Source organism: Mesocricetus auratus, unplaced genomic scaffold, assembly GCF_017639785.1.
Source record: "Mesocricetus auratus isolate SY011 unplaced genomic scaffold, BCM_Maur_2.0 Super-Scaffold_100007, whole genome shotgun sequence".
NCBI lineage: Eukaryota > Metazoa > Chordata > Mammalia > Rodentia > Cricetidae > Mesocricetus > Mesocricetus auratus.
This window is the reverse complement of record NW_024429191.1, coordinates 14,733,596-14,758,007: the sequence shown is the minus strand read 5'-3', so window position 1 is coordinate 14,758,007 and position 24,412 is coordinate 14,733,596. Positions and strand designations below refer to the sequence as shown.

The 24,412-nt window shown below is 44.4% G+C and overlaps 2 protein-coding genes across 3 annotated transcripts in view; one reads left to right on the top strand and one right to left on the bottom strand.

Annotated features, from left to right (window-relative positions):
• Positions 1–24,412, top strand: part of Dock2 (dedicator of cytokinesis 2) — a 409,830-nt gene that overhangs the window by 220,874 nt on the left and 164,544 nt on the right. The window lies entirely within an intron of this gene.
• The window catches only part of Insyn2b (inhibitory synaptic factor family member 2B), a 112,153-nt gene that overhangs the window by 10,747 nt on the left and 76,994 nt on the right, over positions 1–24,412 (bottom strand). For both annotated transcript variants that reach the window (XM_040748447.1, XM_040748448.1), the window contains exons 2-3: positions 8,366–10,592; positions 7,265–7,339 (exon numbers count right to left, since the gene is read on the bottom strand). In XM_040748447.1, coding sequence (XP_040604381.1) covers positions 7,265–7,339; positions 8,366–9,711 — 1,421 coding nt within the window. In that variant the 5' untranslated portion in view covers positions 9,712–10,592. The remainder of the gene's footprint in view (positions 1–7,264; positions 7,340–8,365; positions 10,593–24,412) is intronic.

Sequence of the window (24,412 nt, the reverse complement as noted above, 5' to 3'; positions counted from 1 at the left end):
TGTCTGTAATGAGAGAAACAGAATTAAAGCGTCCGCTGTGGGGTTTGAAGAGCTTAAGGGGTTGTGGAAGCTTCCTGTGTGGCACTTAGCATTGTGTGTTCCTTGGTTCAGCACAAAGGGTGATCACACCCCTCCCCTGAAGGGAAGCCATGGTTGTGAAGGTCAGTGCTTGGCACACCCACCTGCTCAGTTAACTGCTGTGAATCCTCTAGGATTTTGTAGAGGGCAGTGCTAGCCTTTGGGCTTTTTGCTGAGAAACAGGCTTGGGCTTTCTTTGCTCTTAACTTTAATTACAGGAGAAATGTCAGCCTGGATTGCCAATGGTTCCTCATCCCAGATGGAAGACCTCAGATGATTCCCTTGAGCTATGTGTAATACAAGCTAGAGCCCCACAGTAGCTTCACAAAAAGTGTAGGAAGACAAGGCTCATTCTAAGAACAACACCCGCTCCCTCCTTCTCTCCCGTCTATCTCCATCCTGGAGATCTATATGTGACCATCTAACTGTCAAATCAAGGCCAAGCCAAAGGGTAACTAGCCTCCCAAGGATGTATGACAAAGAAATGCTAGTTTTCTGGCTGTTTTATGAGTTCAACAATTCCATTCACTGACGGGCTATCCTAAAAATCTAGCAAATAGGTTATCATTTCTTCCTTTTTTTAAGGTTCCCCAATTTCACCTTGTTCGGGGGTCCTCAAACTTTCCAAAGACATTATTACAACTCCCTGAGAGGGAGTAAAATTGGGAATGAACCCACCATACATACAGAGTTGTGTTCTGAAGCAGGTAGGCCATGGTTGTGTTCTGAGAGTCCCACTTAGGGGATGCATCGTTAGTGCAAGGGCTTAGAATATTGTTGACTGAGTAGAATTCATCAATGAGACAACTTTTATCAAGCCCTATAGCCATCAAATGGGTTTGGCCTTTGAAAACAAGGTGCTCTGGAAATTGCTTTGCAGGGCGGGGGAGGGGGTAATCATAACTCAGCGCTGAGATTGCTATTTAAATAACTGGTACCAAGACAATTGTAAGCAAGCATCTTCTTTCAGCCTTAGTTGCTTAATTTGAGGATGTTACAATTGCCAGGTTCTGCTACAGACCCAATTTCCTCATCTGTAGAATGGGGGAACTTTAATGTATCCTATGTATTATACAGTGTGGGGGGGTGACATTGTGCCCTGTAAATAATAGATTTGTAGTAAGCTGTGGCTCACATACTGGTAACTCTTTCTTATTTCTTTTCCTTACATTTCTTCTAAGTAAATACCTGTACTCAGCTGCTGAAGTTATAAAAGTGGTCAAACAAAGTCTGATAATCTCGCCTCCAATGAGATAAGCAGAATTTCTATATTATACATATTTAATATGAAAGGTCAGGTTCCTATTGCCACTGATCTAAGGACCAGAAAATTCATAGCTGGATAAAAATTATGATTTTCATTCTTCTTGTTCTGGAGGCCAAGGCCCTCCAGCAGTGTAAGTGAAGGTGTGAACTACTACGGAAGCTCTGTGAGGAGATAATCGCCTCCCCACACCAGCTTTGGGGGGCCACACATATTACTAGGCATGTGAGCTCTGACTCTGTCACTATGTCACCTCTACTGACTCTCCACTCTCTTTGTCCTCATGGTGACCTCTGTATGACACTCAGACCACCCAGGTAATTTTCCCCATCTCAAGACTTTAACTTGGTCACACTTAGGAAGTCCCTTCCAGTAGAGAAGGTTGCATCTTCCCGGGGTCCAGGAATTACAGTATGGATATCTGGGGCATCTGCTCATCACCCTGGAAAGCTTGCCTCTCTAGTGCTTTAGAGAACATCAAGATTACCCAGATGCCAGAGCAAGGGGACTTTGGCCTTGGGGAGTTTTCTGGCTGTCTGCAATCGAGTCCTTCCTTCCTTCCAGAGTTGGCACAAAAGTCCTGAATGGTAATGCTAGATGGCCCTGAAGAACAGGATCTCAATGTCCTGTGAAAGTGCAGCACCGTCTGAGTCATCTGAGGAAGATTTGATTAGGTTCCATCTCATTGAGAGTATACAGTGTTCCAAGTATTTTAAATTGACAATCCATGGGCTACATCCAGTCTTTATTGGATTCCGCTCAAAGGACCTGGTATGTAGAAGTCCTTCATTCCTAATAGGAACATTTGATTATTACAACCCCTGCAAGCCCCCCCTTCAAAGTGGGGTTGCACACAAATGGCAATAATGACTTTATTTTGGGGTGATCTACAAAGCTGTCTCATGCCCTCCACTACTTTTAACTCTTCACCTCACTTCAATATAGTCATGTTTTTGTGTGTTTTTTCTCGTAAGCATCAGTTAAATACCAACTGTAAACTACACATTGGACCTTGATATGGATTCGTGGTATAGCAGAGGAATGGGTATGCCTTCGGGACCTTCTTTGAGTCTTTGGGGCCTGAGTCTTGAGCACACAGCTAAGCAGTCTTTGGGTCTGGAGAGGAACTGGAAACACTGCAAGTGAAAGGCTTTAGCATCATGTTCCAAGGGCCTTGAAAAGGCCAGCTAAGGGAAAAGGGAGCCAGGACAAGGTTACTTAGCAGGGGAGTAACATGGCCAGATTCTATTTTCAGGTATAAATTGGCAGTGCACATAGAGGAATATTAAAGATAGGACCAAAAAAAAACTGTTGAAAAAAAGACCAACCAGCTTTGAGGTGATTGAACTTTGTGGTAAGGAATTTTACTTAGCCAGAGTAGAGGGGTTGACATGTGAGGACCAGATTTACTAGGGAGAATTGTAACAGCTAAATGGGTGTAAAGTAAATGAACGAGAGTAAATGACAAAGGGACTGTGTGACTGTGGGGTGTCTTTCAGAGTTCCCACACAACTGATGGTGCTAAGGCAGGCAGTGTGAGAAGGGAGCTAATTTTCTAAGGGATAATTGAAGAGTATGACATGAACTTGAGGGTGTCACTCTGACTAAGAAGTGCATCCCAGGGTTGTCCATGTGTTAGAAGTTTCGCTGCAAGGTGATAGCATTAGGGGCTACTGTGGATCTTTAGTAGGTGGGGCCCTGAGAGATCATTAGGTCATTGGGAGGTTATTCTTGAAGACGATTATGAACTGAGGTCTCAAACCCTCTTTGCTTCCTTGTTTATGATGTATGTGGCTTCCTTCATGTTGGATTTCTGCTGGAATGTTCTGTCATACTTGAGGCTGAAAGCAATGGGATTGCCCAAGTTTGCACTGAAACCTTTAGAACCATGAGCTAAATAACCTTTTCACATTTTATAAGTTACTTGCCTCAGGTATGTCATGATAGAAACAGGGAACTGATAGATGTTGAGTATTACATATCAGTGGTTGGTTGAAAACCGTGTGTGTGTGTGTGTGTGTGTGTGTGTGTGTGTGTGTGTAAAACATACATAGACCTACATTTTTCAAAAAAAAAGAGGTAAGGAAAAGTGTGACACAGACTTAAAGTCCATGAATGCCACTGAAGAAATGGGAAGAGGCTAGAATGAGACATTGGATGGCAGCTCCCCATTTCCCTGTTCACCTTTCAAACATTACATGGCCAACATTTCCATTGACCCATGAGCTCAGAAATTATACCCATTTCCTATGGAATATGCTTGGATGGGAGATGTATTCCAACCCCTTAGAAGGGTAAATCTTACTATTTTCCCTGGTAATGTTGGAGGCATTTTACAACTTAAATCAAGTAGATTTCCCCCCTCCCCCAAGAGCTAGATCCAGAAAAATAAGTGCATGAACCAAGTCCTCCAAAGAGGCTCTGCTGACTACTTTTAGAGTGAGTATGATGATGAAATGCAGGCAGATGTGGCTGGAGGATCAGGGGACAAGGTGAAGAATGGAGGAAATGGATGTATCTCCTAGATATTTTCCTTTTTGTGCTCTCTCTCTCTCTCTCTCTCTCTCTCTCTCTCTCTCTCTCTCTCTCTCTCTCTCTCTCTCTCTCTCCCTCCCTCCCTCTCTCTCTCTCTCTCTCTCTCTCACACACACACACACACACACACACACACACACACACAATGGCCTTGACCTAACACTAATCCCTCTGCCTCTGTCTACCAAATGCTGGGATTACAGGCATGTGCTACTGCACCTCAATATCCTGGTTGTTTTTGTGAGATTCTCCTACACCCACTTCACAATTTCTTACTTAACCTTTTCTGTTCAAAATTAGCCTACTTTTTAAATTTAAGCAAATATATAAACCCAAGCAAGGTAATTTTAGAAATGGAGACCTGTATCATTCCTCATGAATATTTAAGAGGATTACTTTTACAAGTTAAAAGATTCAACAAAAATGCTTAAAATTACTACAATCTGGCTAGATACTGTTGCTTGCCCATGGCTATGAACCTGAGATCTGTTCTCTCTTTGCAAAGAAATGTGATAAGCAAGCACTAAGAAGGGCTGAAAGATGCTGTGGCAAGGAGCACAGATTTTCCTTCTAGGTAATCAGAAGAATTGAAATAAAATTGAAAAGAGAACAAGTTTCTCACTAAGTAATTCCGTGTTATTTAATCTTGGGAACAACCAGTGGCATTCATGGAACCCCTTGGGTAAATTGACCTGGGATTAAAGCTAACAAGAACAAATGGAGACTGAACAGGCTAGAAGCAGCTTAAGACAGGGTAAAGCCAACTCCTACCCCTCCTCTGGAAGTTTAGTTAGAAAATACACATAGTGCTGAGGATAAAGTTCAGTGGTCCTGTGCTTGACTACTACTGAAAAGCTCTATGTCTACTCTTCAGTACTACCAAACAAGACCCCTACCCCACCCATCCAAAAAACAAAACAAGACAACCCCCCCACATACACACTAAAAATCTTGAAGTTATTCTCCTTGGTACATTGAACCTCTGGAAGCCCCAGAGAACACTGCCCAGTGCCTTTAGGAGTACATCAATAGTGACGATGTATTCCTTGATGGTTTAGTCAAGATATTCCTGGCAAGAGCAGGGAACCAAGGAGACTTGGGGGTCAGTGAGAATGAGCTGCTTAGAACCAGTGAACTCAACATCTTGACAGGAGCAGGAAGCATAGCCATAGCCCATGGCTGATGAGGTGAGGCCCGTGGGCAACACCACTTAGCAAACCTTATGTGTTGCTAACTTAGCAGCCTCTCTGGGGAAGAAAAGCTACTAGGCAATCCATCATGTACCATGTGCTTTATGTACAGTGATGGGCGCTGGACCCATCTGTCATCAGGGAGAGAGACTACAGCCTGAGGATGAGTATTTCACATCACTTGCTCATTAGCTCCTAAGATTTGACTTTCCAGGACACAACACAAGTTTGAAGTCATTTGAAAAATTTTTTTCTTAAATGACAACTCTTGTCTCACTGTTGCCATGACAGGGATGATGTTCTGATCTTTTTTGCTTTCATCAAATTAATTGCCCATTCCGTTGCAGTGATTTGGAAGCAAGGATACAGATACTGTCTGGGATGACAGTCAGGCTTTAAATGGCAGCAAGGGCTGGATGTGTGGAAGGACAGACACAAACAATGTGTGCTGGGGCAGGATGGGAAGAGAGCATGAAGGTGTGCAATGCCAGCTGGGATGTAACTCCCCTTAGAAAGCCTGCGTGGGATCTTTGAAGCAAGTGTTAGGAAAACACAAACATTCTCAGTCCCCAGAAAGTCACAGTTTTACCAAATATTGTCACTGTTAATTCAATTTAGAATAACAAAATGTCAGAACTACACGGTGCCACTGGGGGTCATTAAAGCCTCTCATTTCTCCAGTGAGGAATCCTAGAAACCAGACATGACTTGCCTAGGAGAAGGTCATGAAATTGGCACTAGACTGGGAAATAATCATGTACCTCTTTTACCAACATTAGCCATATTGAAAAGGAAAATCACTGAAAATAATAGAAAATATATCACCTGGGTACTTGAAGGAATTCTGTCTAAAATGTAAGTGCAAGTTAGTTTAGATCAATTCTTCCTGATTCTGATGAATAGTTATTTTAGCCTGCTTTGCTGTCTAGACATGTAGTAATTTTTGTACTCTTAGTGATTAGGAATTCTGCTTAGGATGAGAGATTAAAAATGAAGAGCAGCAACTGATGAGACCTGTGGTTTCACTTTCCAGTGCAGCAGGCCTTTCTCAAGAATTCTCTCTTCTGGAGGGGCTATTGCTTTGAGATGGGAAAGCCTGCTTTTCGCTTTGTGGGGACTGTGTAAATAGTCTTGAGTTTCCTAATATCTGGTATAGACATGCAATCTTCCATGTAGGGTGTCAACAGGCCAATGAGAAGATGCCCAGGGTCCTGTCTACATGGAAGCACCAGTTGGTGTCCAGGTTCCTCAGCATGAGATCTCAGGCTACAACAGAGGGAAGGAAATGCTCTGAGAGAAAACAGGCAGCCTAGTGGACAGTAGTTTTCTCAGGCCCTTGCTCTCTCTTTCCAAAGAGAAATGTCATGCAGAAAACAAAACCATGCTCTTTTGTCCAACAAAATTAGATGTCATCATCTAAAATGAGTGCTCTGGCTGTATTTCCAGGGTGCTGCCAAGTGGGCCTCTGGGCAAGGAGATTACTAATCTTTCCAGAAGTAACAGCAATGCACCTTCACTTGTGTGCAGGTATTTGCAGTCTCCAAGTTAATTCACAGACATTGTGTCAGTTTTCCTGGTAAGCCTGAATAGAGGTCACTATGCCTACTCTCCAGGGTCAGACAAGTGGGCTGGTGTCAGATTTAGGACTTCAAACACAGGTCTCATAATTGATTTTACTGCAGCTTTGTCTTACACTGGGAAGAAATAGTGTATTTACCAGTGAACACAAAGTGCTGGTAGTAGTTGACACAGAAGTTGTGATATAGGAAATTGAGTTTAGAGAAGAGTTGGTGAGATAGGGTAACTAGGATTAGAAGACCTGGATATGAGTCCCAATCCTGGCCCCTTCTGCTCTCAAGATATTCTGCATGAGTTGGGCAAACCTCTATACTTTCTGAATTCCTCTCCCCACCTTCTGACAATGAACTGAGATGAGATGCAGATGTGTGTAAAGAGGTGGATGGTTATCTGTTCTCCTGGTTACCTATTGCATCAGAGGATTTGCTCCTAGACCTTGTGGATAAGAAACAAAACAGTCCTTGCCTTGGTACCAGATAAGACATTGCACAAACACCTTTCATTTTAAGACTCAGGCACTTGTCTCTGTCTCTCCCAGCTCTCTACACATAGCACATAGTGTGTTCTGTGGACCTGAGACTTCCTGCTCTGCATCGCAGGTCACAGTTTGGGCTGATACCTGTATATGATGCACGCCGTGTTCTGACAGGTGCTGCAGTTGTTGAGATCTTGGCCTGTTCGATAAAAGTTCCGCCTATAAGACAGAACAGGTTGAGGATAAATGCATAGGCTAATGCCACATGAGACACAAATTCTATCAACTCAGTCTATGATCTTAGTTCCCACAGCTCAGCATTCATGATGCCCCGAGATACATGGAGATACAAGGACGATGATGAATGAGTTTGTAATAATGGAACCTCCCATTTCTGAGGTGCTTGGTACATCTCTAACCACTTTCAAATATCATGTGTCTTTCTGATATTGGTCCTGAAAGATGAAGAGCTTTGCAGGTGAGTGAATATGGAGACTCCTGACCCCTGTGCTTGGTGTTTCTCGGTCAGCACAGTCTCCTAAGGGAGTCTGTCTGAGTTGATTGCTAGTGGCCACCTCCAGCTACTTACTTCTCTTTCCAGCCTTGTTTAATGAGCTTCAACCATTGCCTTCTCTTGGTATTTAGAGCCTTTCTAGAGGGGTGATCACTCTGTGCCTCAACAAATACTGCCTGATGCCCTCCACACCACTACTGAGTCCATCACTTGGACAGTATGCTCTGACTTTCTTCTGTCAGAACTTTGGCTTCATTTTCACTGAGTTGGTCAGTGTCAGACTAACCCAAGTCATCAACATAGTCAGTAGAGAGGAAGCCCGATGTAGGGATTCCCTTAGCCGTTTGGGGCAAACACATGTGAAACTAAAGCAATGCAAATTTGTTAACTCACTCAGAGGATAGGAAGACACTACTGCTGTTACCCCACCACCATTTACTAGACACTCATCTCTATAAGCCATTTTTTCAATCCTAGACTTCATTCATCCCTTTCCCCAACTGGCTAAAACCTGAAAACAGTAGTGAGTTAACCATGGGCATCTATCCAGAGCTGCCAGAGGATTATCAAAACCCAGACAGGGCAGAGGGAGGGCATTAGTTATCATCTGGGCAAACAACAGATCATGAACATTTGGAAGATACTTTTTTGCGGTGACCTGTGCTCTCACTCTGCCCCTTCCCAGCAAATGACTTCACTCGGAGGTTTTAATACAAAGAGGTTCACCTTACCCTTCAGTGAGAGCGCGAGCTTTCTCCAGATCTTGAATCACATTCAATAGGACTTTAATTTTCTCTTGGTTTGAATGCAGCGATTCCTCCACTGATTGCAGCCGGCCTTGGAGGTCACAGAGTTCGCCCTGTGCCAGGTGACTATGATTACTCCCACTGAGCTCCCTGCTGCTCTGAGGCTTGTACTCATGCCTTGGAAGTGAGGAAGGGGGGTGCTCACTTCCCAGGCCAGTCTGAAGCTCTGGGGTGTCTGACTGGCTGGGGAGCTTTGCCACATGCTGCCAACACACAGGAACAGACTTGGATGCATTACTACTTTTGAGTGGTTCTGGGTCCTGGTGATTGCCACTGGAGGCTGGGCAATCAGAGGCTCTTCCCACATGGGCTGGCTGGCTGTGGGAGCCCAGCTCAGAGGAGCTGTGAGTCCGTGATGGTGAGGGAACACACGTCTTCTTTGACTGAGATGCCAGAGAGCCAAGATCTTTGTTGTCAGGGTTATCTTTGGGCAAAAGCAATTCAGGTGTGAGTTTTCCTGTGCCTGGGGTGTTGCTGGCACTGCTGTTGGCGTTTAAACAGGAGGGGAATCTTTCCGGATCTGATGTCAGCACTCTTTGCCCATCCCCCGGACACATGGCAACCAAAGTGGGTATGGAGTTGCTTTCTTTCGCTGAGCTTTCTTGGCTGAAAGCTGACTCTCTAGCTTCCCAGGTTGGACTATGACAAATGTCATCCGGAACCTGAATGGCAGCTGTTGCTTTCTCTGAGGACCTCCAGGTTCCAGATTCCAAGCAGAAGCTAACAGGCCCATTGCTTTGCACCTTGGACATCCTAGGGAGAAATGGGTGGGGCATTTTCAGTCTTCGAGGTCCATCCTCAAGATGCTGAGCCAGCCTCAGGAAGGCAAGGTCAGATGACGCAACATCCTGTTCAGAGAGGTTGCCGTTGACTTGGATGGCACTTGGGGATGCTGTTGGCATTTCTACCAGGGACTTGCTAGTCGTGAGTTTCTTTCTTTTGAAAACTGGGAAATGCTTCCTGAGACTGGGGGAGGTCTGGATAGAGATGCTGCGAAAGCCTCCTGCCTTGTGGGACCTGGGGAAAGACAGCGAGTAGGTGGTAGGGTGATGGTGCTGGGATGCTTGCGTCTTCCCCATTAGACCCGGGTCTTCAGGAGTTTGGGTATCAACCTCAGCTATGCCAGTCGGACTCTTAGTGTTCCCATCTTCCTTGAATCGCACTTGCTGCGATTTGCTCCTGCGGTGGTGTGGTTGTTTCACAAGCTCCACAGACTCAAGACTGCTTCGCTTCAGGAGCACAGGCCTCACTTTCATACTTTGCTGGGCCATCGAGCCTCAGTGAGAGGGAGAACAACACACTTGTCATGAGCACATCTCCCTTAGGTCTTTAGAGAAGTTTCTAATGATGGAGACAAGGAGAATGACCAAGAAGGATGTAGTGGTCTGCTCTTCCTAATGCAGGAAGCCCTGCCAGCCATCCCCAGCCTGACTATGCTACTTAGGAGCTGTCTGGAATGCTTCCCCTGCAGTTGAAATATTATGTCACTGTAGTCATAATCACCAAGTAGATAATCAGTTGAGTTCAGCTAATTATGAAGCATCTGACCTACCAAGAGAACTGATGGGCTTGTCTATCAGTGGATTCCAAGAAACAGTTCTGATCCTACAAGAATCTCTCTGTCTTGAACAAAAAGACAACAAAAGTACCATTTAGGGGATAGTGCCACACTTGGAATGTGTGAATTCTGAAATGAAACTGCTATGTCTGGACCATATGGCTGCTTTTCCCAAAGCATTGAATTGTAGTGCAAGGCTATGGGAACCTTAAACACATCTTCTTGCCATAGCACGTAAATAAACAGAGTAAGAGATGAACTGGAGCTTTGTTGCTTAGATGGTACATGATGTTCTTAAGGGAACTTCCCCACTTATGTCAATCAGAAATTTCTCCACCGACGCCATTATTTTCTTCCATGTTGCTTCCCTGCGTTTCAGCGAGGGAAGCTTAACTTCTTAAATAGCTTCACAAAACCCAGAAGGGTCTGACTAGGACAGAGTCGAGGCATCTGGGAGACTCAGAGGGCTGGGCTCTGTTGTGGAGTCTTGGCTGAAGTTCACATGTGGGCAGTGAGCCACTTCTGCAGTCTTTTAATTTTTTTTTTGGAGGTGTTCAATTGAAAACCACGGTCACTGCATCTGTGGGGCCAGCACTGGAGACCAGACAGTATTTATAGTTAATCAGGAAGAGACTGGAAAGGGAGAAACCACAGTCACCAAGTTCTAACCTCCTAACTGAGTTTCCTTTGAGTGAGAGTGTCTAGGATTCAACCCGCCATCTGCCTTCTCTCAGTCCACTTAGTGAGTGAGGTGCCCTTTGGGTGTAGGGCCTTACAACCAAATGCCTGTCCACCATGATCACTTCCTCTTCCTGCAGTTACTGCCCAGCCAACTGCTCTTCATCTATGAACAACTACCTCAACTAGCATCTCTTTAAGGAGCCTTTACAATGACTTCCTCCTTAGCCATAGCCCTAACGCCAGACCGCACCATCTTAGATGCCAATGCTACATCCAACACGTGAAATCTACTCAGCAATAAAAAAAAAGAAAATATGGACATACATCACTCAGGTGGAGTAGGAAAAACAAGACTGTCTCAAAGGATTGCTTTGCATGATTATGTTTGCACGGCCTTCTCGAAATTAAAACAGAATTTTAGTAGACAGCATATGGATAGGTTGCCAGGGAGGTGGGAGAAAGGGGAAGTGGAGATGGCCATAAGATGGTGTCACTGGGATCCCTACTATCACATGCTTTCAGGTTCAAATCCAGCTGTCATTAAATAACCATTGTTGGTGTACACTTCCTTGTTGTGTATTGCCCACTAGCTCGTAACTAGAGAAGATGAAGCAGGAGCTTTTGCATTCTGGGCTTGGGCTTCCAGGCCTCCTTCAGGCTCCCTGTAGGTGCCTGGTAGGCATGTGCTGAGAGAGTGAAGGGCAGGTCCACAGGAAGCAGAGGAGAGCCTGGGCACAGGCAGGGCTGGTGGAGGTCCTCTGAAGGGACAAGAGAACCATGGCTTCTCCCAGCTGTGACTGACATTTACCTAAGGACAAGCTTCTTCTCAAACATCTTCATTTTTATTGCTTTCGAGGAGATAAATGTGCACAAAATTCTCCGAGGAGCATGTACCTTGTAAGAATAACAGCCACCATTTATTGGATACTCATTTTTTTACCATGCTGAGGGCTTTCCACACATTAATCATAACAACTCACATTTACTGAGTAACCACTAATGTGACAGGTGCAGCGGCAAGTGCTCTAAAATTCTGAACTCGTTTACTCAACGCAAAACTCCTACATAGACGGTGCTATTTCACCCATTTTACAACTGATGACTCTGAGACTCAGAAAGGTTAAGTAACATGTCTGAAGATAAACAGCTAGTGGGAGAGCCAGGTTCTGACCCTAAAGTGCGACGCTCCAGACTTTGGCTCTCTAATATTGCCCCCCCCCCGTCTTTCCAGTATATAATGATCGCTTTTAACCCTTACAACAGAAGGGTAGGTTATCATCCTGACTGATGAGAAGTTTCAAGGCTCCTGAAGGTCAAAGAGATACAATTTGAATCTGAAATTTCAAGTCAGGAAGCTTTAGCTCTGTCCCCATGGGAACTGCCTGGTGGGTGGACAGATGCTGGCAGTGGCTGGAAAAATCACCCTAGAAACATAGGGGACTGTCATGACCAATCCTAGCCATAACAAAGCAGGACAGAGAGGTGTGGATGATGCAAATTCATAGCCTGCCTGGGTTAACCAAGAGACCGTAAAAGGAAGGAAGTGACAAATGTGGCCCCTTCCCAGCACTTGGGTATCTTAGAATGAGTAATCTGTGTGGTGCTTCATCTTGCTGAGCAGACTCAAACTCTTGGCTTCTCTAGCAATAGCCCTTAGCTCCTGAAGCAGGAACTCTTGGCAATATGCTCAATTCCTGCTGCTTACAGATTCCTATGTAGCAGGTAGGATGCAGCCTACACTTTCTCTCTAGGGTTCCAGGTAATCCCCTGGCCACATTGACTTTCTCCACTCCTACTACCTTGAGAGGATTCACTTGACCCCTCCAATCCTGGGTGCATATGTACACCTGGTCCTAAAAGGGATTAAAGCCCATTTAAGATGCTGTCATAAAGCTTTTGAAATAAACCAACTTCAAATTGTAAGTGTACCTTAGACCCCATTTCTTACTCACTGAAGGATCTCATTTTTTAAAAACTGTTATCTGTAAAATGGGATGATAACCTGACAGTGGATCAGTCTCATGAGAAGTAGATGAGATAATGTTCAAAGGAGTGACCAGCATGTGCTTCCTGTTCTGGCAGTGTCTGCCTGCAGCCATGTCTCCTTGTAGGTCTCAGGGACTGTATAATGTGTGTGTTTCTGGGGAGAGAGAATGGATCTTGCAACCAACCACATCCATGGGTTCTGTAACCCACCACTGGGTAAACCACCCTCTTCAGCCTTCCCAGAACAGTAGAGCTGTGTTTAAGAAAGAATGAGCAGTTTGGAAGAATCATCATCACCTGACTCACTGGCCTGAAAATCAGGCTAGTCTCTGACCATGGAATTGTCATGTGACTCCCTAAGGTGATGATCCTGTCATCCTGCACATCATGCCAAAGTCATTCCTATGATTCCATGACTTTGCATAGGCTTTTCAGGTCTAGTTGAATCTTTTTGTGAATAAGTCTCTAGGTCCTTCCATGAGTGGTTGCTTAGCCTACCTGGATACCTCTGAGGCCAGGAAGCTTGCTGCTTGTTTCATAGTCAAATAATTATTGTATGTTTATAGTGACAAGTACAAATTGAAAACTCACTGTGACTAAGTGCTGCGTGGGCATTTGGCACTAAATCTTCAACATGACCCTTCTGTATATTATTCTCATCTTGCAAAGTGAGCAACAGAGATGGATGAGACTGTCACATCCCTGAACCCTATGCATCTTGAACTTCACCTTAAACTTCATAGCCTAGACCTCCCAATGTGAGTGCTAGTGTCTACTGAGCCTTGGTTACATGCCAGGCATTGTGCTGGGTGTTTTTCATTTACCCTGAGTCCTCGTGACACTCTTAGAGGCAGGTGATATTGCTGTCTTGTTTTATAGATGTGGACACTGAGAAACAGAAGGCTAAGTAATTTGTCCCAAGTTTCATTACCTAGAAAATGACAGAGCTGGCCTTTCAGCTTAAGGACCGACTGTGAAGCACAGGCTCATAAGGGGTGGGGCTTGTCAGCTTCTCTAGGGCTTGAATCACTCCACACACAATCTGCAGCAGGTTTCAGACTCCCTCTACATTCTCCTCCAAAACCAGCTATCATTCCAATTTCATCACTGCCCTTTCTCTGGGAGCGCTACACCCCCTTTAAAAGTTTTCGTTTGACCTTTAAATATAGTTGATTTTCTATTTGTAAAGATACCATGCACCCAATCAAAAATTCAAATGGCAATGGTTTTTTTTATAAGGAAAGAAAAAAAATCACCAGACACCTCAGCACTCAGAGCCTCTATGCACCACCAACTTGGACGGGCCCATTCTTTGTGTTGCATGGTGCAGTGTGTGTGCATGCTGTTTTCAGGGGTGGAATGATGGACAGGAATCCTTCCCTTCAATAAAGAACCTGAAGGAAGTGCCCCAGTATGCCTCACAGATTCCCACTATCCTTCTAACTGGGGGCAGGACTCTGTTGTGTAGTATACCTCGATCTCTTTAAATACTCTCCATTTGATGATACTGAGATATTTATAAAAACTTGGTATTACTAATAATGCCATAAGCAGCATATTTTCTGTGTGAACCTTGGCCCATTTGTCTAATAATCTCTTCGGAATAAATTCATAGACGAATTCGTAGATGAAAGTAGCTATATTTAACTTTCTGTTGAAATTGTCAGCTTACAGATTAGCCTTCTGGAAAGTTTTGTGTCTCTAAACCCTCACCTTTGTGTGAAGGAGGCCCTTTCACCAATGCTTCTGCCCTCATACTTGGGCAGTTCATGATGACTAGATTTTTTTAAATCATTGCTAATAAAGGAAAGGAAGTGCTATATCTCATTCTTGGGTGGATGCAATTTTAAATGTTTTTTTTTTTTTTTTGGTTTTTACGAGACAGGGTTTCTCTGTATTGTTTTGGAGGCTGTCGGTCCAGCCTGGCCTCGAACTCACAGAGATCCGCCTGCCTCTGCCTCCCGAGTGCTGGGATTAAAGGCGTGCGCCACCACCGCCCGGCCCGCAATTTTAAATGTTTTAACAAGTTATTTTTAGTTATGCATGTGTGTGGGGTGCACATATGAGTGAGTGTGTGAGAAGTCTAGTGAAGCCTTGGTGCTGGAGTTATAGGCGGTTGTGAGCATCCTGAAGCGGGTGTTGGAAATTGAACTTGGGTCCTCTGCAACAGCAACAAGTGCTCTTAACAGCTGAGCCCTTTCTCCAGCTCTACATAATTTTTAAAGTGTGATTTTGTTTTTAATTATGAGCATTTACATTTTTTTGTCCTACACTAAGTTTGGTACAGGTAAAGAGTGAGAACTCTGAATCATTAGGCTAATTTGAAAATTCTGTGTCCTAGACAGGGCCTAGGAAGTTTAAGAAACAGTATTCTCTTTCAGTGAGACTCACATTTGTGTTCTAACTCTTCTATTCCCAATCCCCTCTGGGCTCTTTATTCCAGGGGAGTTCACCTGGTTGAAACACATATCCCTTGGGAGGCCTTAAGTCTCATGGGCTTTCAGCTGTTCACTAATTGATAGGGAGTTCCTTTGGACTTGGTGGTTAGAGCTTAATTAATAACCTGGCCAGAGTCCAGAATCACTCCCCAGAGTGACCCAGCATCCTGCTGCATGCCTGGAGGCTGGGATCAGAGCTTATCTTTGCAATAGTTTCTAATTTTCCTTTGATGGTTGACTTCCTGAACACAAACCAAATGCCTGTAATCCAGCTATGCCTTTTGCTTATATCAGAGGTCCTGAGAGAGTCAGTCAGTGTCCATCTGTTTGACAGCCAAAGCCACCCATGCCACCTCTGTCAGCTGTGTACCTCAGGCTTCCTATCATAGCTCTCTGTTCTGGAGTGTGCGTAGGTGATACTATGAAGGGTTAAATGCATAGTCATTATCTTGTGATTGGCTTGGGCTACTTGCTGGTCTGGAACATATGATTTGGCCTACATAAAACTTCACATAATTGGATAATTGAAAGAGATATCTAAGGTGGTCATTAGGTCAACTCTAGCTCACTAGATACAATGCAAATAAAGGCTGAGATGTTTGTAAGTGAGTCTTGGGCCTTCTGGCCTCTACTCTCAAGGGGAAATACATGAAAATGACGTTCCCAGGAGCCACGCCTACAACCCTGTCACCTCTATGCTTCACACACTTTGGTATGTCCTTGTCTCCCTAGTGTCATTATCTCCTGACACTCTGCCTCTTCAACTAAACTAGAAGCTCCCTGAGAGCAAAATGTAGTGGCAATCTGCTCTCAATCTCTGCTCCTGGATTGGCACAGGGCAGATCTTCAGTGAATCTTCATAGAACAAATGAATTTAATCACATAGTATCTAACTTGCCTTGCCTTCTATGTCACAAAGCAATTTAAAAAATATTTAATAGGTGAGATCTTCCTACGTTGCTCAAGCTGTCCTTGACTTCTTGCCTCGGCCTACAAAGTAGCAGGGACTCTATGCACATGCTACTACATCTACTGCACAGAGTTCTGTAGTTAGCATGGCGTCAACATTTGCACACATAGAACAATGTGAGGTGCACTCTCACCCTGAACTCTTGGGGAAGGGTCTAGGCCCTGCCCTATATGAAATGACACACTATGCACACCCCCATGGAGGGCCTCACCCTCCCTGGAGAAATGAGGGGATAACGTGGGGGGGAGGGCACGGGAGGAAGGGAGGGAATGGGAGAGGGACCTGGAACTGACTTGTGAAGCAACCTTGTTTCTTATCTAAATTTAAACTGGAAAATAAAATTAAAAAAAAAGAATAGATTTGCTTCCAGCTTTCTTTCCCTCTCAATGATATATTATCAGTACTTCTAGGATGAATGAAATACATCCATCTTTTTAGTATATTATGATATCCCAGTATGTGACTCAGATTTAATTAGTAAAACTTGGGGTCTGGTTAGAGGTGTGCACTGTAATGGACATGATATAGACTCTGAAGAAGAATCCATCCACATCCCTACTGTAGCAGGAAGAAGAGATCCAGTAATGACACTAAGGGATAGAATAGGCTCTTGGGAAGTGGTATCAAATGTGACACAGAGTTATAGGTGACATAGAGAAAAGATACAATTCATTTTATGTTTATTAATCTATCAGAACACCTTTCCTCATTAACTGGCATTTAACCTTTATGCTTAGGACCAAATCATAAACATTTCATTTTGCTACCCATCGTTCTATTTAAGTCATTCATTTCTGTTAATGGTAGGAAGGAAGGAGTGATAAGTGATGGGTAGACAATGTCTGTAGTTGTGTTTAATACATATCTATTCAATAAACGTGGTGGCATGGGCCTGAGACCATGGATTGCCAATTCCCATTTCAGATACTGGAAAGTCATTGGTGAGTTTGAGCAGGAGACTCTTTAATTTGATGCTTTTTCCTTTGTACAGCTTCATTTGCTGACATATTTGCCCTCTCCCTTCTCTTTCTGAAATTAGAGTCAGAAATGACCCTTACTATTTGTGCCACATTTTATGATAAAGTATTTTTGAATCCCACATAATCCCTGCTAGGAAGCTGATAAGCATTGCTTCTGGTTTAAGGAGAATTAGATACATTGACCCAAGTCTCAGGGATGGGACTTGAACATGCTATCAGCCTCAAGAGCCTTATTCCTCACTCTGTTTCTTTAGTTGGTTAGACGTCTGTCTATTTTCATGTGGACTTCTTTTCCTGGCTGGAGAACATATTCCCGAAGGAGAAAATGGCATCTTAGTAGTCCCCTGTGGTCGCTGAATTTGAGGCACAGTTCTAAGTCTTTGGAAAGCCCTTGGCAGTCACTATTGATCATTCACCCCTGGGTCTTGGAATTCAGTCTCTATCCCCTTCCATTTGTATTCAATTAAGTGCTTGGTCAAATCTGTTGCCAGGTGTTACTGCACACACATCTAAAATCAAAGAATTAATGCTATGGTCTAAATCTTTTATCCATGTTTCTAATATGGAGACTGCCCAGCACCTTTCTCCATAAGCCTTCTCAAAGGGGGGCATGTACATTTGGGCTCTATCTAAAGTCATATTTCCCTTAAATGCTCAAAAAGACAAAGGAAAGTAACTCAACTTTTTGGCATTTTTACCAAAATGGGTGAGCAGAAGTCAGAATTAGTCTCTGGACGGTGAAGTTAAGATCCAAAATTGTACTGTTCAATATCAAAAGAGTATAGATAATGTATACTGACGATAGGATCTTGTTTTCATTTTCCTCTATGCCACATTGGACCCTTCCACGCAGTTCCAGCTACTTATCCTCAGGTCCCCTTTATCCAGCATCTCTACCACTCTGAGAGTATTTCCATTTTTGCTCATTTTATTCTCAGCCTTGTTTTTGGCACTTCAGGGTTCTTTACATAGCGCAGTCAGATCACACAGCCCCCTCCATGTAACCCAATAAAGGTGATGTCCCTCTGCACTTTACTGCAATCTAAGCTCTTGCTGTAGTCTTCAAGTCCCACAGTCACTTGGCCCTGCCACTCTCCTGATCCATTCTCACCTCGTACCGCTCTTCATAGCCCTACGTGACTTGATTCTCCTGGTCCTGGAATGCCAGAGTCATTCTCTCCATCTGGCTTTCACCTTTGTGTCTGTTTCTAAAGTGATCTTCCTCTCATCTTTCAAGGCTAACCCTTTGGTGTGAAGCCTTGGCTCCAAGGCTATTCAGACCCAGGACTCTCTCTCCTGTCCCTTTCTACTCCACATGTCACTCTGTATAATGGGCACTCTTCCTTCTCTCTTTATTCGTTTGCTTTCTATTAGCTCCCTTCATGGTAGGAATATCCTTCAATGTTTGATGATTCAGTGAGTGAATGATTTCTTACATACAGAGGCTTCATGGGCTAGTATAACCTTAGTAATAAAACAGAGAACTTGAAATTTTAGAACATGGAAGAATCTTATTCATCAGTTCTCAAATATCCTTTAGTAGTGGAATTGTCTTTCCAAATTCAAGCTTAACTAGTATATCAATACCTGCAATAGAATGAAGTACAGCTGTTCTAGGGAAAGTGGGGAATCATAGTATCCTCCAGTCACTTCTGAGCCTTACCCTGGGATCTGAGTTGCCCAAGAAAATCAAGCCTAAAAACTCCCGAGATAATCTTCTTCATTTCATCAATGAAAAGTGGAACTCTAAGCCGTTCCCCTCTATCTGTAAATGCCTGAAGAATAGTGTTGCTAGTGTGTATCCTAGCAAATCAGGACTCAGGAAACACTGGTAGAGGGGCTTAGTAGCATGCTTAGGTGGCAGAAGCCTAGAAGGCTAGGGTACCCTGCTGTCACCTGGAGCATCAAGAGTGGTTATGGTGCCATGACCTCCATCTGGGTCAGGGTCAGGGGTCCCTAGAGAGTAGGTCATGCCTGCAATTATTCCCCTCTCACTCTAGGCCACTAACTGCATTTGCCAAAGTAACCAGAGGAAAAAACTTCATCTTACTCTTCATTTTTATTCTTCTTCTCCATCACGCATTTAAAAAATAAAAATGCTTCAGGCATATAAAACAGTACAGGGGATACCATAATGAGCCTAGTATTCTAGACAAGCTCAGCTTAGCCTAAGACATCAATGTCACAGATCAACCAAAGTCCCTGCCTCCATCTTTTCCCTGCCCTCTCCCCTTTAATTCCCTCTTCCTCCTCATCCCTATTCTTCCCCCTGAAGAGTTCTTCTCTCTCTCCTGCTCCACCTCACTCTTCTATGTCCCATCTCTCACCCTCCTTTTTTTCACAGCCTTCCATTCTCCTCCTTTTCTTTCTTTCAGTTTTCCCTTTCTAGCCTCTTTGCCAACCTCTCATCCTGCCTCTTTGATAAGTGTTTTGGGTTAGTCCTCCTGGATTTCTTTGTCATGGCGTGAGGGTGCACAGTGAAGGTGGTGGTGTGCATCTATTAGAATCACCCACCTTGCAGATCTTGGGACATTAGCCATGCAGGGATTTTGCCCTGGTCCATTGTCCCAAGGAGAGGCATTGCCTACTCGTGATGGTATCTCTAGCGTGGTCTCTCAAAGGGAAAAGTTTACTGCCACCGATGGACTTGCCAGCCAGTTAGTTCAGCTTCATCTCATCCATGAAAGATTTATTATTATCTTAGTATTATCTTGAGCTATGTGTCATTAAGAGTTCCTCCCAGGGGCTTCCTTGGTATTTCCCAAAGCATTGCCACCTCATCACGTGACTGTTTTCTTAGGTCATATCATTTTATCTTTAATTTGCCTTTGATTTATTCTTTATGTGACTGCACACTTGGGGAGCTGCCCATTCAGACAAGTAGAGAATTGAGGTCTTTTGGAGGAATACCTGGAGGAGTAACTGTGTCAGATGAGTATGGGTGGGAATGAGTGACAGCGTCCCACTTCTCTTCTTTCTCCTCTGAAGACAAGTAGCCCACAGTGATAACTTGTATTGCTTGAAAGGTTCCCTCTGAGGCTACAGAATAGCTACCGTCACTCCTAAGGTCAATGTTGAGTTTCTGTTTCCACGGTGGGTGGGATCCAGTCGTGTTAAGGAAGACTGAAAACACTTCTTCCATTTCTGAACCATTTCCTTTGGTTTTGTGCCACTGAGACTGTTTCCCTCTTAATTAGTCTTATTTGTACTTGGTGGTCTCAACCTATCCATTTCCTAAGTGGCCTCTTTCATATCAAAGAACCCTTTGCTCCTGTGTGGACAGGCCTATGTGCCTGATTAAAACATTAGATCTAGGATTGAAAATGAGAAAGACTCCTGCAGCCCCTTGCTCCTCAACAGCTCTGCTGATGTTCTCAAAGCATTCGGAGGTGGCTCATACATGCCTCCCTTCAAGGTCTTACAAGCCTCATCCCTGCCATTTAGCATCTCAGAAAACTGTAATGGTGAAGAAAGATTTGACCAAAATGTCTGGCAGGACCACGAGAGCTGCAAACCTTGAATCGATTTGGGAACTTCCAGGGGAGCTGGAGGAAGCTGAGCACCCGCTGTAGAATCATTGGAAAGACTGCAGCGGACTTGGCAGGAAACCCCACCCCTGACAGGCAGAGACAAATGGCAGCCATGCACTCTGAGGTGTATCATCCACCGTAGTACTGCAGAGTGCTGCTGGGAACTGCAGTGATTTTCCCTCTTCTGGATGCCTGCCTACACTGCAGAATTTTCACAAGAGGAAGGAAGGGGAGAGTTTATGGTAGGAGCTCATCCCAGAAGAACAGAGAGCTCAGGGCAGCCAGACGTTGGCAGAAGCATGGGACTCGGCCGCCATTAAAGGGTCCCACTTTGTTTCTGAGAGAGCCGACAGTATACCTCAGCACAGATGCTGCAAAGAGTGGTCGTCATTCACATCACTGGGCTGCGCTGGACTATGTCTGAGAGGCCTTACTGAGAGCTTTAGCAAACCTCAAGTACCATTCAGAGCAGTAAGGAAATGAAGCCTTGGGGGAAAGGGCTGCTGTGGGTGTCCCCAGCTTTGGAACTGTGGTTCCTGTGGGATCTAGAACTATCTCTGCCTTCTTGTGATCCATTTCCTCCTCTTTTTGACCCCTTCCTGACCTTCTCTACCGTGGCTGAAATGGTGTCCCATTGTGGGACGTGTTCTCTGTGCTAGTTCACAACCGAAGCCCTGCTTGTCTTTCAAGTGCGATAGGACCCCTTCTGTTTATTACTTGTATGATTGCTCCACAGTGTTTGCATAATAACAAGAATGTCTAGTTTGGGTTAATTAATACTTTTTAAAGTCTTATATGTAAAGCTTCTCATTCCCTCTCTGTCTTCTTGCAAAAAGAAGGTCATGGGGGCAGAACAAGTCACTGCCAGTACTCTAGGTCAGGCCCGAGTCCATTTGTCACTAGAAGAAAAGCTATGTGCTGATGACCTGTCTGGGGACCAACGGGTGAGTATTCCTTACTCCTAGCCATTCACACCCATGTGACTGTCCTCCTCCCTACTGTGTGCCAGACACTGCTTCCACAAGCCAAATGAGGAAGCGAGGCCACAAGGTATTAGTGAACTTATCCTGAGCTACTTTGCAAGGTATGGTGTGTGTGAGCACAGGACTTCCTCCTCAGGGACAAACCTCACCAAGTAGTCAGAGTGTCACTCAAGGAGATGGGTTGCGAGTAGGGTAATGGATGTAACTAGGCATATAGAGGAAAGGTAAAGGCCCATGGTTGGAGTGTAGGTTAATAGAAACAGAAGGGCTACAGGGAGTATGATCCTACTACCAAGGAGAGAGAGAAGACCAAGACATACTAGCAGATTTATATGCCTGGCACACAGTAGGTTGTGAGGACCACTAGGCCAGCTTCCTTTCTTCCTATCTTCTGGTCTAGAGATTGTCCCTTGGTGTCCCCCACCACACCTTTGTGTGGCGACTTTAATGTATTGCCTTAGTTGGTACTTTAATAAAAGGGATCCTGTATTGAGCCAAGCTGTGGCTATGTGCCACAGTCCTTTCTGGACTGTTGACTGAGGGTGGCCTCTGTTTCCCAGAGCTGATCTGAGCCAACTGACTGCCTAGGGATGCAGAACTTGGCAGGCGATCCCAGCACTTCAGACAGATGGTAGGGAAGCTGATACCATTGCTGCTGGGTAGTCAGTCAGTTATGAGCAGCTCCAGCAGCTCACAGCAGCCTTCTCAAGGTAGAGGTCCAGAGCCTTTTGGGTTCATTCTGCTGTGAATGGCTTGCATCATCTGAACTACCAAGAACCTCTAAAATACAGCAGAGTTTTAATAGTTTAGGTAGTGAAGCCCAGTGGACATTTTCGTTCTGAGCACCAACTACCTAGCTTTCTGTGCTAGCCCTGCTGATTTCTATGTCCTATTTGGAGGGTTAATTGCTCATATCCCTGTACCTTAATTTTTTCACATTCATGTGTGGCTAATACTGTTTCTTCAGAAGCCATCAGAGAGCTTTAAATAAGGGGACACACTCAAAAAGCCATCAGGAAAGTGCTGGTCAGGTCAGAAGCATTTAACACAGCTTGGTGGCAATTCTCATTACTCTTTGGTGGCATTGTCTTTAGGATCAGCGAGAGACAAGCAACAAAGTGTTTTTATCATCTGTAAAGCACGCAGTGGGTGTGGAAATTGATGACAGAAGTGCAAGTATAAGATCACTTAGAAGGAAATACAAAATAACATCCAAAATGACTACTGTGTGACTGGGGATAGGGAGTAAAAAGTAAAGTTAGGAGAGAAACATAAAATTTGGTTTGATCTTCCTACTAAGGCAAGCAAAGGAGGAAACATCCTATATCTCAGTTCTGGGGAGGGTATTCCATTTTGTAACCTTGAGAGAGATAGTTGTAAGTCTATTGGTCATGAACGTTTTCATAGATCTAAAATTTCAGGCCTGAAATCAGACAGAAGGGGCTTTGAGAGAGTTTAGGAAGACCTGAGTGACTGATAGAACGTGAGAGCTTTCCCTCAGAGGAAAGCAAAGAAGACAGAAGGTGGCTCTGTGACATCTCCAGAAAACCACAGCCCCAAGGCTGAGTGCCTCAGAGGTCAAGTGGAATTCCAGCACAAGCCAGCATCTCCAGTGATGACCCAACACCGCCCCATGGCAGGGAGCTTCCCATTTTTACAAGCAATCATTTGGAAGGCAGGGCCGTGGGAGGAAGCTCACTGCGTCATCTGAGGATATGAAATCCCTTTTTCTTCTCGCCTCTTTCGTTCTCTCAGCCTAAGGGAGAGAGGAACATTTCCTCCTCCCTTGAGTGTGGGTTAACATCTTTGACAGAAACCATGTACTACAGAGATGAACCCTTAGACGCCAAGGAAAAGGCTGCCAGAGACACCATATCACTGTCTCATTATTATTCATCATGAAATACGTCACGGGGTCCACCGTAGAGTTGGAGAAGCAGTCTCCTGTGAGAAGTGACGGCATTCCCCGCTGCTTGCCTTCTCATATGTTACTTTTCTGATGAGTACTAGCTGCTGGCAGCATCTTCTGGGGGTGGGGGACACTTTCAACGGGGATTTCATGGACAAGTGTATAGCCCCAGGGCTCCCATATCCCAAACCAACTCTGCTGTGCCCGAGTACTCACTAGCTAGTCTGGCATCATCTCCTCCCTCACAGGCCTCCTCACAGTCAGAGTCATCCTCACTCAGCACCATGTGGTCAGTGTCTATGTGGTCAGGGCCAAGCTTGGGGGCCTAAATGTGTTCGACCTCTACCTGTCATTTACTAGGTCTGTATCCTTAGACAACCTATCATAATTTTTCAAGACCCAATTCTCTTCTCTGTAAAATGGTATGGTCAGGAGTTCTCACTACACACACACACACACACACACACACACACACACACACACACACACACATACACACACTCAATTTGAGCTAAGTGAGCATGGAATCTGCCTTATCTACTCCATCAGGAGGCAGCAAACTATTTCTTTTAGGTGTTGAAATAGTAAACATTTATAGTTTTGTAGGTCCTGTGATCTCTGTCTCAACTATTCGTCTCTGCCATTGGTAGCATGAAAGTCAAGAACAAAGTATCAGTGAATGAGCACAGTATGTTTCAATAAAGCTTTATCTAACAGGTAGCCATGATTCTGGGCTATAGACTGTGTTTCCCCATACAAGACAGGAATGAGCATCCATCAGGGCTGGGGAAGAAGCCACAGATGGTAGAATGGTGGTTTCAACAGAAGCACCTGGAATTTCAGAGCTAGGTCTGTGGAGTAGGGTAGGTCTGGGTTCAAACTTGGTTTGGGTAAATCCTGTGTGTTCTAAGTCTCATTTTACTACAACATTGCAATT